The 20,379-nt window shown below is 33.7% G+C and overlaps 2 protein-coding genes and 1 long non-coding RNA gene across 3 annotated transcripts; 1 reads left to right on the top strand and 2 right to left on the bottom strand.

The window, feature by feature from the left end:
• The first annotated feature begins 4,987 nt into the window (after window positions 1-4,987).
• Window positions 4,988-6,912, top strand: LOC101265107 (uncharacterized). The gene is made up of 3 exons (XR_740428.3): window positions 4,988-6,072; window positions 6,174-6,344; window positions 6,472-6,912. It is a non-coding gene; the product is annotated as an uncharacterized lncRNA (long non-coding RNA).
• Window positions 6,913-7,108: 196 nt separating this feature from the next.
• LOC104646331 (uncharacterized) lies at window positions 7,109-10,426 on the bottom strand. The gene is made up of 3 exons (XM_069294904.1): window positions 9,823-10,426; window positions 9,370-9,732; window positions 7,109-8,681 (listed from the first exon to the last, which is right to left on the bottom strand). Exon 3 carries the CDS (start codon window positions 7,998-8,000, stop codon window positions 7,533-7,535), a length of 468 nt encoding a protein of 155 aa, XP_069151005.1. The 5' UTR covers window positions 8,001-8,681; window positions 9,370-9,732; window positions 9,823-10,426; the 3' UTR covers window positions 7,109-7,532.
• LOC138347509 (uncharacterized) lies at window positions 8,063-10,960 on the bottom strand. The gene is made up of 6 exons (XM_069295803.1): window positions 10,688-10,960; window positions 10,158-10,341; window positions 9,823-9,932; window positions 9,526-9,732; window positions 8,230-8,681; window positions 8,063-8,075 (listed from the first exon to the last, which is right to left on the bottom strand). The coding sequence occupies exons 1-6, from the start codon at window positions 10,958-10,960 to the stop codon at window positions 8,063-8,065; spliced, it is 1,239 nt and encodes a 412-aa protein (XP_069151904.1).
• Window positions 10,961-20,379: the final 9,419 nt, after the last annotated feature.

Raw genomic sequence — 20,379 nt, 5'->3', positions numbered from 1 at the left:
TGTACATTTAGAAAGAATGAAGTTCAAAGTGACTCACAATTGGAATATGCGTGAGTGTTGGGAAGTATGATGTATATTATGAATTGCACGTGACCAGATATAGCATGTGCTATTAGTAAACTGAGTCGGTACACTAGTACTCCGAATCAAACTCATTGAATGGCTATGAAACGTGTGTTCGGTTATCTAAAATGGATACAACATTATGCTTTACATTATAATAAATATTCTGTTGTGGTTGAAGGATATAGTGAAGGACATAAAATTCTCTTTGAAGCGGCTTCCACTTCACACTCACATAGGTGATTTCTAACCGTGTCATCTCGTAGATACACTCTTTGGTCAAATCTACAAAACTAGCAAATCATTAAGAACATAAACTTTATTATCTCATTAGCAAGCCCTAAAGTCTTAACGTTTTCCTGAACATTGTCTTCATCATGAGAATGGATAGAGTTACCGTCATGCTGACTTGTCCTAAGTCGTAAACCCATTCCCTTAGATGATCTTTCAATTGCCTCTCTCACTAGGCCTTTCGTTAGTGGATCTGACACATTATCACTTGACTTTACATAGTCAATTGTGATAATTCCACTAGAGAGTAGTTGTCTTATGGTGTTATGTCTACGTCGTATATGACGAGATTTCCCGTTGTACATAATGCTCCCTGCCCTACCTATTGCTGCTTGACTATCGCAATGTATACAAATTGGTCCAACAGGTTTGGGCCAGAATGGAATATCCTCTAGGAAATTCCTGAGCCATTCCGCTTCTTCACCAGCCTTATCTAAAGCAATGAATTCAGATTCCATTGTGGAGCGATCAATACATGTCTGTTTGGAAGATTTCCAAGAGACAGCTCCTCCACCAAGTATGAATACATAACCACTCGTGGATTTAACATCATTTGACCCGGTGATCCTATTTGCATCACTATATCCTTTAATCACAGCAGGATATTTATTATAATGCAAAGCATAATGTTGTGTCCATTTTAGATAACCCAACACACGTTTCATAGCCATCCAGTGAGTTTGATTTGGATTACTAGTGTACCGACTCAGTTTACTAATAGCACATGCTATATCTGGTCGCGTGCAGTTCATAATATACATCATACTTCCCAACACTCTGGCATATTCCAATTGAGAGTCACGTTAACCTTCATTCTTTTTAAATGTACAACTTAAATCAGTTGGAGTTTTGACTACATTGAAATTCAAGTAATTGAACTTATCCAATATTTTTTCAATATAATGAGATTGAGATAATGCTAGTCCCTGGGGAGTTTTGATAATCCTGACCCCTAAGATCAAATTAGCAACTCCTAAGTCTTTCATATCGAACATGCTGGACAACATTCGCTTAGTAGCATTTATATCGTCAATTTCTTTACTCATTATTAACATGTCATCAACATATAAAACAAACAATGACTTCATGATTCATAACGTTTTTAATGTAAACACATTAATCACATTCGTTAATCTTGATTCCATTTGTCAACATTATTTGATCAAATTTAGCATGTCATTGTTTGGGTGCTTGCTTGAGTCCATAAAGTGACTTCACAAGTATGCACACTTTCTTTTCTTTACCAGGAACTATAAACCCTTCAGGTTGTTCTATGTAAATTTCTTCCTCTAACTCTCCATTGAAGAAAGCTGTCTATACATCCATTTGGTGGATTTTAAGATCATGCACTGCTGCTAGTGCTATTAAAATCGTAATTGATGTTATCCTTGTTACTGGAGAGTATGTGTCAAAGTAGTCCAGACCTTCCTTTTGTCTGTACCCTTTGACTACCAGTCTAGCCTTATATTTGTTAATAGTCCCATCAGGTTTCATTTTCCGTTTAATGATCCATTTTGATCCTAAAGGTTTATTTCCTGGAGGAAGATTAGCCAATTACCAAGTGTGATTGCTTAAAATTGATTCAATCTCACTATTAACTGTCTCTTTCCAATAAGTTGACTCTCACGAAGACATAGCTGCTTTAAATGTTTGAGGCTCATTTTCAAGCAATAGTTCTACAAAATCTAGTCCGAAAGAAACAGATTTTCGTTGTGGAGTACTTCGCCTAGGTTCCTAACTAGTTAGAATATTTTCCAATGATTCTTCTCGTGGTCGTTTAGGTTTTTCACTTGTTGACTCACTTTCAGTTTTATACAGATAAATGTTTTCAAAAAACTCTGTATTATCTGATTCAATTATCGTATTAACATGAATCTCAGGATTATCAGATTTGTGAACCAAAAATTGACAGGCTTTTCTATTCACAGCATACCCAATAAAGACACAATCTATTGTTTTGGGTCCAATTTTAACCCTCTTAGGTAAAGGAACCTCTACCTTGGCTAAACACCCACACACTTTGAAATATTTCAAGTTGGGTTTTCTTCCTTTCCACAACTCATATGGAATTGATTGTGTTTTTTGATGGGGTACTCTATTGAGTATTTTATTAGCTGTAAGGATGGTTTCCCCCCAAAGATTTTGCGGTGAACCGGAATTGATCATTAAGGCATTCCTCATTTCCTTTAATGTTCTGTTCTTCCGTTCTGCCAAACCATTTGACTGTGGTGTATAAGGTGCAGTAGTTTGATGAATAATACCATATTCCAAACATATCTCTGCAAATGGAGATTCATATTCTCCACCTTCATCACTCCGAATCATTTTTATCTTTAGATTCAATTGGTTTTCCAATTCATTTTTTTATTGCTTAAATGCATCAATTACTTCATCCTTACTATTAAGCAAATATACATAATAAAATAGAGTGCAGTCATCAATAAAAGTTATAAAATACTTTTTCCCACCACGAGATAGTGTTGACTTCATATCGCATATATCTGTGTGAATTAAGTCTAAAGTTTTAGAATTTCTTTCAACAGACTTGTAAGGATGTTTAAAAAACTTACTTTCCACACAAATTTCACATTTCTACTTATCGCATTTAAAATCAGGCAATACTTCTAGATTAACAAATTTTCGTAAGGCTTTGTAATTTACATGTCCCAAACGGGCATGCCATAAATCACTTAACTCCAATAAGTAAACCGAAGCAGAATTTTTATTAATACTGTTAATAACCATTACATTTAGTTTGAAAAGGCCCTCATTGGGGTAGCCCTTTCCTATGAACATTTCATTCTTACTTATTACAGCTTTATCACTAACTAGGACACACTTAAACCCGTTCTTAACGAGTAGTGCAGCAGAAACTAAATTCTTCCTAATAGTAGGGACATGCAGAATATTGTTTAAAGTCAACACTTTGCCGGATGTTATTTTCAACATTACTTTTTCAGTTCCTTCAATCATTGTTGTTGCTGTGTTTCCCATAAATAAATCTTCATCGTACTCAGCATGAGTGTATGTTGCAAAGGCTTCTTTTGCAGAGCAAATATGTCTAGTAGCACCTGAGTCGATAAAACCACTCCTTGGGATTTCCAACTAAGTTAGACTCTGATATCAGTGCACACAAGTCATCTGCATCTTCCATCTTTTGCACGATGTTTGCTTGACTTTTGCCTTTGCCCTTGTTTTTGTCCTTTATTGGAGCATGACAATCAGAAGATCTATGACCAGCCTTGCCACAATTAGACAATCAGAAGATCTTCAAGCTTTATTTCTTTACGCTTGTGCTTTAGATAATTCTTGAAATCATTCCACGAAGGAGGCAACATTTTATTAAAGTCACAACTCTTTATAAAAGTCGCAACTCTTCATTTTCCATTCACACCTTTTTTAAAATCCAACAATCCCCCGCATGAATGGAAAATGACTCGTAGAAAAAGAAACGGACAAATATGTGTACTTTACAAGCAAGAATTAATTGCATCTGGATAAGTAGGTATCCACTTGGACTTTTCATAGTGAACATATGTCGGATATACTCGGTCAATCGATAGATGTGATATCTTTGAACCGTCGAACTTTGGTGTATACCTAGACAACCATATGTCACACAATTAACCCTTTACCATTTATGGTTCTTACGGTTGTGTTCGTTTTAGCCATGAATACCTCCTTGTTTCATGAGTGTATAGAGAGATGGGCTCTTGACAATTATCTTCTTTGAAGCGGCTTACACTTCACACTCACATAGGTGATTTCTAACAGTGTTATCACATAGATACACTATTTGGTCAACTCTGCCACACTTAGCAAATCATTAAAACAATTAAGCTTTATTAACTCATTAACAAGCCTTAATGTTGTATCCTTGTCCCTGAGCATTGTCTTCATCATGAGAATATATTTAGTTTATTGACAATGTCGAACCTTCATTCACAACTTTGTTTTTCTCCTTGAATCTAGCTCTCGGGATCTCCAGTTTGCTAGATAGGGTTACCGCCATGATGACTTGTCCGAAGCCGTAAATTCATTTCGTTAGATGATCTTTTAACTTTCTCTCTAGTTAGGCTTTTTTGTAAGTGGATCCAACACATTATCCTTTGACTTTACATAGTCAATTCTGATAATTCAACTAGAGAGTAGTTTTCTAACACTCTCATGTCTATGTCGTATATGACGAGAATTTCCGTTATACCTCATGCACCATGCCCTACCTATTGCATCTTAACTGTGAAAGTGAAATATCAAACTACTGCCATTTTCACCTCAATCTAATGAAAAACCGACCGTTGAAAGAAATTATGGATGCATAACTTATACGGAGAAGGGTCTGAAATACCCTGATAGTATTAGAATTGGTACAAAAATACCCCTCGTTTATCTTTTGGCCTTAAAATACCCTTGGGGTTAACCTTTAGGGACCTATTTTGCCCTTTTGACTAACAGACTATTAAGTCAATATATTTTATTATTTCATTTATTACGTGGCATGTTGTAATTGGTTAAAAATTCAATTAATTATAATCTAATTAGTTTGACCCAAACCACACTATCCACCCGGATCGACCCGACCCATCTTTCAAAATACCCAACCCATCCAAATAAAACATCCATTACCCTTTTCTTTTTTTAAAAAACCCTAAAAATTTCCCCCAACATCATCAGTTCTTGGAGCGCTCTTGGAGTTCATCTTCTTCATCAGATTTGTTAAGTTTTCTGGGAGGCTTTGCAGGATATCACTCTCATTTATCCTCATGGTTTGTGCTGTTGTCTCCATTAGTGTGGGATTTGCCACGGAAGGCTGGCCAAAAGGAATATACGATGGACTAGCTGTTCTGCTTAGTATATTCTTGGTAGTCATTGTTACTGCAATTAGTGATTATAGGCAGTCGTTGCAGTTCAAGGATTTGCATAAGGAGAAGAAAAATATACTTATCTAGGCAGTCGTTGAAATGACATTGCTTCTGCAGGCAATATTTCACAATACGGTAGCAGAGGTTGTTAAGGATAAGGGCGGAAAGAAATCTAATCTCGGTACACCAACAGAATCAGCAATATTAGAATATGTATTGCTTCTTGGTGGTGATATTGACAAGAAAAGAAGGGTCTGTAAACTGCTGAAGGTTGAGCCTTTCAATTCGGAAAAGAAAAAGATGTATGTGCTTATTGCGCTCCCAGATGGAAACAACCGAGCTTTCTGCAAGGGTGAAGCCGAGATAATCTTTAAAATGTGTGGTGTAAATGAATGGTTCCTGAAATGCTCAAATCTTGAATGTAGGTGATCGCTTGAGCATCACCAATGGACAAGCTTGTGTTGGTAAATAATCTAAAAGGTACGTTCGTGTTGTAACCAGATTTTTTGTGGTAGATATGTGTCTGGCTGCTGAATCTAATTGCAGGGACATATATAGTGGTCAAAATGATTATGCAGGTCTTAGAGTTGATACTGATTCTGTTAAGAAGAATCTTTCTTTGTTCCTTCTTTTTGGAAATTTCGAAAGCTTTTTCAAAGCTCGAGGGGACTTGAACAACGTGTTCCCTTGTATCCTTTAGAATCTCGTGTTGGATTAAGGGACTACACAGACTTATGGATAAATAATCTAAAAGGTACGTTTAATGAGATTGTTGCAGTTACTGGTGAAAAAAAATGATGCTCCTGCTCTCAATGAGGCGGATATTGGATTTGCTATGGGTATAGCAGGCACAAAGGTTTGTAAATTGCTCCTGTCATACGTTAACTTACCATTTCTTGTATTAAACCTTCCAAATGAAGCTGTTCTTGACATATTTTTTCTTGAATACATTATCAGGTTGTAAAGAAAGTGCTGATATCATAGTGATCGATGAAAACTTTAGCATAATCGTGAATGTGGCTAAATGGGGTCGTTCTGTATACATAAATATTCAAAAGTTTGTGCAGTTCTAGATGACAGTCTGTGTTGTGGCTCTGATAATCAATTTTATCTCTGCATGCATTTCAGGTATTCAATGTTCTATACGAGTTTTTATTCATTTTTCTGTAAGTGATCAGTGTATTCCATTGAAAAAAATGTGAGAACAAGTTTCTGAATTGATAACTGATATTTACCTGTTTCTATAACATAACAGGATCTGCTCCTTTTACCGCGGTTCAGCTGCTGTGGGTTAACCTTATTATGGACACTTTAGGTGCAATTGCCTTGACTACAGAACCACCACATGAAGAACTAATGAACAGACCTCCTGTTGGAAGGGAAGTGAGTTTGATTTCCAAGACGATGTGGAGAAATATAATCGGACAAAGTATCTTCCAACTAGCTATACAAAGAAAATACAAGCTGAAGACTTTAAATTCAGTCTCGAAATTGGCCTCGTATATTGCACTCGAGGTCCAACTAAACATACATTTCCCATTGTTTTGCCACGAAACCAATCTCGAACGTACATACATAATGTCATCGGACAAAGTATCTTCCAACTAGGGTGGTGTAGTCATTTGTATTTTGATGTAATGTTAGCAATCTGCAGGTTACAACTAATGTAATGTCATCATGTTTTGCTTTTGGAAAATTGTTAGTAATCGTGTTAATCTCTTGATTGTAAAGGAAAAGCTCTTTGCAATCTGCATTTTACCATTTAGCAATCTGCATTTTACAGCAATTCACATTTTTATGGCAAACTGCAATTAATTACAGCAACATGCAATCTGCAATTTTTAACAGCAAAATGCAGTGTGCAAATTTTTATAAAAATCTGCAATCTTCAAATTTTTACAGCTATTACACATCAATTTGTAATCTGTAAATTTTTACAGCAAAATGCAATCTGCAATTTTTTGAACAATTTGCAAACTGTAAGTTTTTACAGAAATTTACAATCTGCCAATTTTATAGCAAAAAGTGCATTATGTAAAATCTTACAACTCAATCTAGTTAAAAAAAATATCACCAAGGATTCACAACTCACAAGATCTGTTAAGACTACCATCAAACAACATACATAATGCAATTGAAAAACAAAATACAACAACTCCACAGATAAGTGATAATGGCATTGTCATATATTTTGAACCCACAAAAACTTACAGACACTTGTTCAAGATATAGTAACATCAAAAAAAGTCAAAATATTTATGTTTCATCATGCCATAACAAAACACCAGAAAACAAAAAAAAAACTTCATAATGCAACTACTTCTTCCCACCCCTCTTTGCCTTCAATTTGCCAATTCTTTTCTCCTTTTCAATTGTCAAATGATCTGAAGTAATAGCTTCTTTTCCTTTCCATACCAATTTTCTTGGTGAGTATGGTAGATTAGTTGGAATGCTCACACCATTCTCATCTCCTTTGAAGTCAATCCTCCTGGTACCAGTTAGTCGAATCTGCATCTTTTTAGCTTGAAGCCTAGTCCTAGCTTCAGAAATTGCCTTTGGCTTTAGAATAGTCTGCTCGTCTTCACTTTCATGCTCATCTCCATCCTCATCAGGAACTGCACTTGAAAGTTCAACATGTTGCCCATCCTCAGATTCATCAACAATTATTTTTCTCTTTGACTTTGAAGGTTTAGTAGGGTTATTTTCAATTTCCTTTGATTTTGAAGGACCATCAGGTTGGCTACTCTGTTGACTTGAAGAATCAACAAAGCCAGGAGTAGACATGATACAAGATTCTTCTTGAATAGCTTGGGGTGTTGACACAAGCACATCTTGGGCTGGTTTTTTTAATCTTTGAACCTATAAAAATGACAAAATTAGTTAGATATTGAATTAACTAGTGTAACTATTGACCAAGTAAAGAAAATTACATACCATAGGACATCTTCTTTGGTTGTGACCTGTTTCACTACAATGTCCGCACGTCATTTTTAGTACTTTTCTTGAAGCAGACCACACCCCTTCCCTTTCCCTTGCCTCATCTTTTTCTCTCTTTCTTTTATGTTTTGGCCTGCCTACCAATTTATGTATTTCTGGTGGCTTCAAAAACTTGTCACCTCTAACAGGTTGTATTTTATGCATGTATATCAACATGTAAGCTTCTTTGGAATACCACCAACTCAATTGATCTAGTGGCTCTTGTTTGTCATGAAGATATGCTTTAATGGCATGAGGACATGGTATACCAGTCAAGTCCCATGTCCTACATGTACACTTCTTCCTATTAAGATTCACCACATGACTATCTTCACCCTCAACTACCTCATATCCTTTGTCTCCATTAGATTGAACTTGACAACATTGTCCAATGATATTGAAATCATTATACAACTCTATGGCATATGGACTAAATTCTCCATTCCAATTTCTACCCTCTTCTTCAAGTTTTTGCAACCTATTCATAACCTTTATAACAATACAAAAGTAAGAATGTAACAATCACATAAAGCTATATTCTATAATTTCTATTAAAACACTAGATCTGATAAAACCTATCACTAGTGTGCAGTTGATAATTTGTTCACTAGCTGAACTAAGTCCTTTGGTAGGAAAGTAATTGTAATCTATACAACATCTAGCATGCTGCCTCAATCGAATAAGGACCTTATTTTCTCTAGCCTTCCACCCAAAATGCTAGTCAGATTCATAAAACTTATAAGCCTCAAATCTATCACCCAAAAAAGTAACATGCTTAGCTAACTTCTCAGTCGCAGTGACAACAATATACTATGCAACAAACATCTTTATTGAGCTTATCATCCAACTATAACATGCATTACTTCTATGCAATCCAACTACAGAAATCTTTCTAAAAAACTATAGTTTTGACCCCTTCCGTAGGCTTAACAATTGTCATGTTGTGAAGCAATATTTCCTATTACTACTAATATACAAGTATAAGTTAAACATTAAAATAATTCCTTTTTCCGACACCAACTACATTCCACGCGACTCATTGGATGATCTGAAAACATCTTCTCCTAGAATATTATTTCCAAACATTTGTGTATCCCACATTAATCTAACCTATATAAAACCTATCAGCTATATTAAGGTAAAATAAATGATGATATTATAAACAGTAACAACTCACCTTGATTCTAATATTTTCTAACATCTTGATTATAGGTTTTGCTCTTGCATCTATAATCCATTTGTTGAATGACTCTGTAAAATTATTCTCACATGAATGATTTTTGCAGACTGTGTCAAAATAAGCCTTGCACTAGTTTTGTGCAGGGTACCATACCAAATCCTTTGCAGCTTGTTTAGACACACAACCCATGAATTTTAATTGATCGTGAAATTCTTCTTCATAGGTGCTCCAGGCACACAACCACAGTAACTTCTTCATTTGTACACTTTTCCAATCCTTGCTCCAATTAGCTTCTATGTGCCTTGCACACCATATATGATGTTCTTTAGGAAACACCTGACTAACAGCATTCAGTAGCCCCTGTAACAATTAAAATCATAACAAGTTAAAGTATTATTTGTATAAGAATTTAACTGAAATAAAAAACATGCTAAAATCATAAACAACTACCTTATGCATATCAGACATGAATGTTACTCCTTCACCATCTGCCAGGTCTAGAGAATTTCTCAGCAGCTCAATAAACCATTTCCATGTTCTAAGTGTCTCTATGTCCACCACTGCCCAACCAAGTGGATAAAAGTGTTTCATTTAATCTTGTCCCATTGCAACCAATAAGATTCCCTTGCATTTTCTATTTAAAAAGGTCCCATCTAGCCCTATAAAAGGCCTCAAACCTCCTTTCCATCAATTTTCTAAAGCCTGAATGCATACATACATTCTTAAGAATCTTATTTTTCCTTGTTCCAAAGCCTCTCTAGATATATTTATGATAACATCAGTACCTGGGTTGTTGTCCCTCAATTCTTGAGCATAACCCTCCAACTTATTGAATTCATCAATGTAGCTACCCTCCAATTTCTCTAACACGAGCCTTTTAACCCTCTTCATCTTGGAATAACTAACATTCAAATTAAAATTATCATCCAAATCTTGTCTCATATCATTAACACTGTACTTTGGATTATTCTGAAGTTTTTTCTTGAAGTAGTGTGCTAAAGCTTCTTAAGTGGCCCTTCTATTCTTAAAAGCATTTTCACCACATGAGTGTTTGGTGTTCAAGGTTTTAATTTTGAATCCTTGGTTTTTCCTATCTTCAGATATCAAACACTCAAATGGAAAACCAATATCACACAAATATCTCAATCTTGTAGAGTCACTTTTTTCAACTTTAAGTGCAACCTTTCTAACAATAGAGTAAAAACACTCAATTCGTTTAGCTTCTTTATGATCTATAAAGCACATACCATTTTCCAAATCTAAGAATCTGTCTAGCTTGTCATTGATCTCTCTCGTTTTTTTTCTTTCTAAAGACTTCCAACTCATCAATATTGTAATCACTAGGAACAGGTTCATTCTGATCCTCATCCTCATCATTTGATTCACAATCTGTTGCTACCTCTACTGGCACAACAGCGTAAGGCTTGTTCAGGTCACAAATATTAGGAATAACAACAGTAGCTTCACCCTCATCTACAGCAAATAATTGAAGAACACTAAACTGGCTTGACAGAGCAGATTGTAGAGTCCTAATGCTTGAATCATCCTCAAGCAAATAATACCTACCTGTTGGTCCTGTTACTAACATATGTTTCACAGTCCTAAACCCATGTTTATTAATGAACACTGAGCAAACGTCAATATATGACAGCAAATCCACATCATAACCATGCCAGGTTTCATTTAATTTTTTAATGTATACAACTTGAGGAGAAAGGACCCACTTGCCCCCATAGTTTAATACTAAATCCACTTTTTTGGTCATTCTTCAAATTTTTCACATGGAAGACAAAAAAAAGTGAAAAGGAATTGTCAGCTATAAACAAAACAACTTATAGGAAAACTAAAATTATTTACTATAAAGATAAAGGTAGTTAAGTTATAGAGACCACTAACATTATTTATTCACATGGAATAAAACACAAAACAAACAAAAAGGCACAAATTGGGAGCAATGAAGTCATACACATACCAATCACACACATACCTCACTCGAAAACAATCTATAAAACATGTAAGAAGCAATAAAAGACTCTAACATCAGAAAATAATATATAATGTTAACACTACACAAATTTCACAACGCTACAGTACAAGAGAAAAAATGCAATAAAAAATTGAATAAAACTAAACCCTAACTGTTTACGAAATACATTTAATCGAATAATCATTACACAATATTTATGAAAATTATTAAAAGTAAGTCTTCAGTTCTTACTTTATAGGAGTAGAATCGATTTCTTCACTTTGACTTGAACATCGCCGCAGATCCAAGAACTGATGATGTTGGGGGAAATGTTTAGGGTTTTTTTAAAAAAACAAAAATGGGTAATGGATGTTTTATTTGGATGGGTTGGGTATTTTGAAAGATGGGTCGGGTCGATCCGGGTGGATAGGGTGGTTTGGGTCAAACTAATTAGATTATAATTAATTAAATTTTTAACCAATTACAACATGCCACGGAATAAATGAAATAATTAAATATATTGACTTAGTAGTCTGTTAGTCAAAAGGGCAAAATAGGTCCCTAAAGGTTAACCCCAAAGGTATTTTAAGGCCAAAAGATAAACGAGGGGTATTTTTGTACCAATTCTAATACTATAAGGGTATTTTAGACCCTTCTCCGTAATTTATAAGTTCGGGTTTAGACAAAACTTGTGTGGAGGAACTATCCTTACTGCAAAAGGGATCAATAAAAAGTTTTGTCCTTTTAGAAAGAAAGAGATTTTGTTTTATCAGAATATGATCTTTTCCATATGAGTAATGGAAAGAAAGGAAATCCAACTTGAAATATTTCAAAGTGTGGGGGTATCTAGTAAAAGTCGAAGATCCTATTCCTAAAAGAATTAAAATAGGACCTACGACTGTGGACTGTAAAATTAGACTTGAGTAGTATAGAGAATGGTCTAAAAGGCCTAGGAAATGAAAAGGATAATGTACTTAATAAAGAGATTCAGACGCTTAGTAAAATGTTAAAGGACATTTACTTCGTTCGAATATGCTTTTGTAACATTTTCTGTGTCTTCTGTAGACTCATCCTTTAGAAAGATGGTGTCAATAAATAATATTGAAAGTTAATTGAGCTTCTTCAAGGAAATAAACCTTTGGATTCAAAATGAATCTTTTAAAGGAAAAATAATAGTTGATAGAAATATTGAAAAATATAAAGCAAGACTTTGTGTCAAAGGCTTTAAAAAAAACAAGATTTTGATCTTGTCGATATATATACTCGTTAGTAATTAGAATTACATCCATTTGGATGCAAAAATTATTACTGTAGTATATGACCTCCAAATTCATCAAATGAATGTGAAAAGAACTTTCTTAAATGTAGAATTGGAAGAACAAATTTACATGGAATAACCAGAGGGTTTTGTGGTACCTGGTAAATAAAAGAAAGTATGTGAACTTGTTAATTCACATTATGTTAGCATCAAAACAATGACATAATTCAATCAAACCATGTCGGCAAATGGATTGAAGAATGATAGAAGTGATAAATGTGTTCACATTAAAATCATAAGGTCATTTTTTTTTGTATATTGGTGATATGTTGATAATCAATAGAGACATTAATGACATAAATGCTACTAAACGTATTCTATAAAGCAAGTGGAATGAAAATTATTGGAGTTGATAATGCGATCTTAGATATAAGAATTCATAGAACTCCATAGTTTTTAGCATTTTCACGGTCTCATTGCGTTGAAAAGGTACTTAACTAGTTCAAAATTTGAATGTCACTATTGTCAAGTGTCCAATAAATGTGAGTTTTGCATTTCAAAAGAGTGAAAACAAAAGTGACTCACAATTGGATTGTGCTAGATTGTTGAGAAGCATGATGTATATCATATAGCGTGTGCGATCAGTATAGCATTTGTTATTTTAAACTGAGTTCGTTCACAAGTGATCCCAAATAAATTCATTAGATGACAATAAATAGAGTTTTGGAGTATTTAAAATAATACTTAAAACTATGTCTTGAATTATAACAATATCCAACAATATTGAAAGATATAGTGATGCAAATTGAATCATCGAAAGAATGAAGTAAAATTCTCGAGTGGATATGAATTTACTATTGGTAGAGGAGCAGTCTCTTAGAAATATTTCAAAAGTGACATGTATCGCTAGCCCTACAATGTTCTTTGAGCTAGGTGCTCTAGATAAGGTCGGTGAATAAGTTAAAAGACTCCGGAATTTCTTGATAGATATTCTATTTTTGCCCAAACCATTGGCATTAGTATGCATACACTTTCACAGTCAAGATGCAATAGGTAGGGCATGGAGCATGAATATAACAGAAAGTCTCGTCATATACGACATAGACATGATATTGTTAGAAAACTACTCTCTAGTGGAATTATCAGAATTGACTATGTAAAGTCAAAGGATAATGTGTCGGATCCACTTATAAAAAGGCCTAACTAGAGAGAAAGTTAAAAGATCATCTAAGGGAATGAATTTACGGCTTAGGACAAGTCTTCATGGCTGTAACTCTATCTAGCAGACTTGAGATCCCGAGAGCTAGATTCAAGGAGAAAAACAAAGTTGTGAATGACGGTTCGGCATTGTCAATAAACTCAATACATTCTCATGATGAACACAATGCTCAGGGACAAGGATACAACATTAAGACTTGATAATGAGTTAATAAAGCTTAATGGTTTTAATGATTTGCTAAGTGTGGTAGAGGTTACAAAATAGTGTATCTACGCGATAACACGTTTAAAAATCACCTATGTGAGTGTGAAGTGTAAGCCGCTTCAAAGAAGATAATTGTAAAAAGCCCATCTCTCTATACACTCATGAAACCAGGAGGTGTTCATGGCTAAAACGAACACAACCGTAAGAACCATAAAAGGTAAAGGGTTAATTGTGTGACATATGGTTGTCTAGGTATACACCAAAGTTCGACGGTTCAAAGATATCGCATCTACCGATTGACCGAGTATATCCGACATATGTTCACTACGGAAAGTTCAAGGGGAAACCTACTTATCTAGATGCAATTAATTCTTGCTTGTAAAGTACACATATTTGTTCGTTTCTTTGTCTTCGAGTTATTCCCCATTCATGCGGGGGATTGTTGGATTTTAAAAAAGGTGTGAATGGAAAATGAAGAGTTGCAACTTTTATGAAGAGTTGTGACTTTTATGAAATGTTGCGACTTTGATGAAAAGTCATGACTTTTTAAAAACGTTACATTTTTTATGAAAATTTGTGACTTTTATGGAATTTTGTGACTTTTATGAAAGGTGACGACCATTCTGAAAGATTTTGACTTTTCCAAAGGTTTGTGACCTTTCCGGTAAGGCACAATGAGAACTACTTCGCACCACCCTTTGTTTTCTATAAATTGAGGGATTTCCTCTCATTTTAATATAGAATTTTTGGACTTCTTCTTCAACTACTAAATTTAGTATTCTAAGTGTACTTTACTACCGTTGAGTGGTTCGCTGACACCGGAGTTTTTGATATCTATACTCTGGTGATTGAGATCATTTTACCCTGCGAGGTCATATACTACAGTAATAATTTTTGCATCCGAATGGATGTAATTCTAATAACTAACGAGTGTATATATCGACAAGATCAAACTCTTATTTTTTTAAAGCCTTTGACACAAAGTCTTGCTTTATTTTTTTCAACAGTTCCATAAACTTTTATTTTTCCTTTTAAAGATTCATTTTGAACCCATAGGTTTATTTCCTTGAAGAAGATCAATTAACTTTCAATATTATTTATTGACACCATCTTTCTAAAGGATGAGTCTACAGAAGACACAGAAAATGTTACAAAATCATATTCGAAGGAACTAAATGTCCTTTCACATTTTACTAAACCTCTGAATCTCTTTATTAAGTACATTATCCTTTTCATTTCCTAGGCCTTTTAGACCCGTCTCTAGACTACTCAAGTCTAATTTTACAGTCCACGGTCACAGGTCCTATTTTAATTCTTTTAGGAATAGGATTTTGGACTTTGACTAGATACCCCCACACTTTGAAATATTTCAAGTTGGATTTCCTTTCTTTCCATTTCTCATATGGAAAAGATAATATTCTGATCAAACAAAATCGCTTTCTTTCTAAAGGATAAAACTTTTTATTGATCCCTTTTGTAGTAAGGATAGTTCATCAACACAAGTTTTGTGTAAACCCAAACTTATAAATTATGCATCCATAATTTCTTTCAACGTTCAGTTTTTCATTAGATTGAGGTGAATATGACAGTAGTTTGATATTTCACTTTCCAAACATATTTCTGCACATTGAGATTTATACTCTCCATTCTTATCACTTCTTATATATTTTTTCACACTGATTTTCAACTTCGATATTACATTGTCTAGACATTTCTATTGCTTCATCCTTACCATTTAGCAAATAGACATAGTCATTTCTAATGCAATTCTCAATAAAAGTAACAAATACTTTTTCCCACCATGGGATGGTAACTTCATATCATAAATGTCAGTGTAAATCAATTCTAAGGGATTAGAATTCCTTTCAACAGATTTATAAGAATGCTCAACATACTTAGATTCCACAAAAACTTGACATTTTTATTTATTGCACTCAAAGTTAGGCAAAACTTCTAAGTTGATCAGTTTTTCTTACAAGGTTTTGTAATTGACATGCCCCAAGTGTTCATGTCACAAACATTGACTCAAGCAAGTAAGAACAAATAAAAACATTGAGTTTGAAAAGCTCTTCGCGAGGTAGCTTTTTCCTCACTAATATTTTGTTCCTATTTCTTACAATTTTGTGTGATATAAACATTGTTTAGATTGTCAAATATCCTTTTCAAAAGGACATTTTCCATAACTTTCAATGTGATTGCTAAAGAACAACCTATGAACAAAGTTTCATTGGGTTCAATAAAGACAATATAGTTCAACTGGTATTTTTACAAAAAACATAACAAATGACTATTCACCAATATTCATGTTTATGCAAATACTTTTATTATAATAGACATATCTTTTCATGAAAAATCACAACATTTTAAGTGATTTTTTTTTCATAAAAGAACACAATTATTTTGAACAAGTGTATATATAATTTGGATGTTTCATACTAGTCACACTATATGCTAGTAATAGAGAAACTCAACAACCACAATACCAAATATATTCCAAGAATTTTGTGGGTATAACATAATACAAAAGTATCATTGAATTTCATATCTTTTGCTCCAAAGTAAAATTAGACACCATGTCTAATCATAAGCAAATAACCCCCACATTTCAAATGTGATCTCAAAAATATTTTTTTTTTATGTATTTGAAAATAGTTTTTCCACATATTTTAATGTTGGAAACATTATTCTACGAAAGAATTATAGTTCTGCAATTCTCTTTGGCAATGTTTACACAATGTCAAAGTTCATTCCATAGAAATACAAAATCACAAATTCTAATTTAGTGGTATTTTTCCTCTATCATAAATAGACATACCACTTAGTATTTTAAATACTAACAATAAGGACAAAAAAAATTGTACAATTTATTTATATATTACATTGAAGTTTATAGAAAATCAAAAGTACAGCACTGACTTATTATGTGAAGTTTTCATATTTTTCAAACCAACTGCATAGTCCAATTTATCAATAGTATAAAACCACAAAAGTTTTTAGCCTACAAAAATCCGACACACTAACAAATCATAGAGTACAAAACTACAAAAGTCTTTTTTTTCTCCAAACAGAATAACACATATTCTTTATCACGTAGAAATATTTTTCTTATCAAATAGTCTTCCAACTATAACATTTTGACATACTATTTTATCAAACAAAAATATGCATCTCTCATTTTTGCAATCTAAAAAATTTTAAAAGCAACAAAATTTGCGAAGTAAAATTCATTCCACAACATATGGTTTGCAGATCTTTTTCCAAAGATAGACCTAATAAAAAAATAAAAAAATCAAAGATGATAACTCTCAGAAACTATTTTCCTCATTAGATAATTTAATAAGAAGGTTACCTGGTAATCTTTACACGGAATACCATAAAAAAAATTGTTACATTCTTACTTCGATTTTGCTAAAATAAAGCAATAAATTATGGAGGAGTAATGCATTCATCTTCTATTAAAAATTTCCAGATTCTGGTACATGTTTTACAAATTTTATCGTCGCTCGCTCGCTTCGGCTTCGGCTACGGCTACGGCTTGGGCTTTGGCTTTGGCTTTGGCTTTGCATTTGGCTTTGGCAAATGATCGATCGAGAGACAATTTTTTTGGACTAATTTATTTTAATTAATTAAATGGCCAAAATTTGAATTAATTAGTTGATAATAGAAATTAACCGAAATATTTTCAACTTTTCAGTTAACCGGACCCGACTAGGATCTGCTCGCGTGACCCGTTTTAAATTCCATTATATCTAAAAAATTCCCGCCATGACTGTTCTGAAAGGTTGCAACTTTCAGGAACAGTCAATACCATTTGAAAGTTTGCAACCTTTCATTAATGGTCGTGTCAATTGTGAAAGGGTTGAAACCTTTCAGAATATATTCTTCTTTCCTATAAATATTATTCACTCTTCAGAATATTTTTTAACGAATTTTTTGATCTTCCCTCTTCTTAAAAACACATATTTCTTCGTGTACTTTCCTGCTATGGATTGATTCGCTGACAGTAGAGTTTTTGGTATCTATACTCTACTGATTAAGATCATTTTATCCTGGGAGGTTATATTCCAAATCAAACCTCGGATACTAGAGGGGAATAATTTCCTTAAGGGGACACTGTGAGTTCAGTGGATTTGATTTTCTTCCTAAATTATCAAAAAGAATATTTCAGATTCTGGTAAGTTTTACAGATTAAATTATTTTTTACAAATAAATTTATGTTCATCTTATTTACTGGTTCTAAAAATATCAGTTACTTTGTGTTTCTGAATGATTTATTACAACCAGTAATTTCTGATTTTCTTAACACAGATTGGCAACAACTTTTTGGGTATGTAGCAAGAATTGATGGGAAATATAGGGAAGGAGAGGAATTTAAAAAGTTTAGAACTTGAAAGGTTGGGAACTTGAAAAGTCCTCTAATGTTTTAATAAAAAAGGCAATAGTCCCTCATCGGTAATGGAAATGAAAATAGGAGAGTTTAAATAAATAAACACTCCTATTAATTGTTAAAAGGGTTGTAAAGAGGGACCCCCCTCGCGCCGTCGCCGTTGTCGCTCACTGGCTTCGCCTTCGGCTTTGGCAAATGATCGATCGAGAGATAATTTTTTTGGACAAATTTATTTTAATTATTTATTTAATTAATTAAATGGCCAAAATTAGAATTGATTAGTTGATAACAGAAATTAACCAAAATGTTTTCAACTTTTCGGTTAACCCGACCCGTGTCGGATCCACGCGCATGACCCGTTTTTACTTCCGTTATATTTAAAATATTCCCGCCATGACTGTTCTGAGAGGTTGCAACTTTCAGGAATAGTCAATACCATTTGAAAGTTTGCAACCTATCATTAATGGTCGTGTCAATTTTTAAAGGGTTGCAACCTTTCATAATAAATTCTTCTTGCCTATAAATACCATTCAGACTTCAGAATATTTTTTAACGAATTTTCTGATCTTCCTTCCTCTTAAAAACACATATGTCATCATGTACTTTCCTGTTGTGGATTGATTCACTGACAGTAGAGTTTTTGGTATCTATACTCTACTAATTAAGATCATTTTACCCTAGAGGTTATATTCCAAATCAAACCTCAGATACTAGAGGGGAATAATTCTCTTAAGGGGACACTGTGAATTCAGTGGGCTTGATTTTCTTCCTAAATTATCATAAAGAGTATTCCAGATTCTGGTAAGTTTTACAGATTAAATTATTTTTTACAAATAAATTTTTGTTCATTTTATTTACTGCTTCTAAAAATCTAAGTTACTTCGTGTTTCCAAATGATTTACTACAACCTGTAATTTCTGATTTTGTTAACATAGATTGGCAACAATCTTAAGGAAATTAATTAAATCTGTGTTTCTTGTGGAGACAAAAATCTTTGTGATTTTATACTCCTTTAAGTATGCAATTATAATTTATTGCTTACTTATATTGTATCAAATTTTTTTATCAGAAATGGAAAACACAGGTGTTACAGTGGCAGTTGCTGCACAAACCCGAACTCTTGTATCACAAGCAGAGAAACCGGGTAAATTCACTGGTGTGAATTTCAAAGGATGGTAGCAAAGAGTATTTTTCTGGCTTACCACTCTTGGTCTGCAGAAATTTACAAGTGAAGATACGCCAATACCTGCTGATGATATGCCAGACAGGGAAAAATTTAGGATTGTTGAAGCATGGAAACAGTCAGACTTCCTATGTAAAGGTTACATTTTGAATGCTTTAGAGGATGACTTATATAATGTCTACAGTGCAATAACAACTTCAAAGAGTTGTGGAATCCACTTGAGAAGAAATATAAGACAGAAGATTCATGCTTGAAAAAGTTTGTGGTGGCAATGTTTTTAGACTATAAAATGGTAGATAGTAAAACTGTTGGATCACAAGTGCAGGAACTTCAACTTATTCTCCATGATCTGATTGCTAAAGATATGGTAGTAAATAAAGCTTTTAAAGTGGCTGCAATGATCAAGAAGTTGCCTCCATCGTAGAATGATTTCAAGAATTTTCTAAAGCACAAGCGCAATGAAATGAAGCTTGAAGATCATGTGATTCGTCTCAAGATTAAGGAAGATAACAGAAATGCCGAAAAGAAGTCGCGTAAGAGTTCAACAATCATTGGAGTTAATATTGTTGAAGAAGCTCATACCAAAGACAAAAAAAGAAAGAAGTCCAACGGGCAGAAGTCAGAACAGGCCACGAAGAAATTTCAAAGGCAACTGTTATAATTGTGGCAAGGCTGGTCATAGATCTTCTGATTGTCATGCTCCTAGAAAGGACAAAAACAAAGGCAAAGACAAAAGTCAAACAAACATTATGGAAAAAATGGAAGATGCAGATGACTTGTGTGTAATGTT

The sequence above is a fragment of the Solanum lycopersicum genome, chromosome 3, assembly GCF_036512215.1.
Source record: "Solanum lycopersicum chromosome 3, SLM_r2.1".
Classification (NCBI taxonomy): Eukaryota; Viridiplantae; Streptophyta; class Magnoliopsida; order Solanales; family Solanaceae; genus Solanum; species Solanum lycopersicum.
This window is presented reverse-complemented; position numbering and strand designations above follow the sequence as displayed.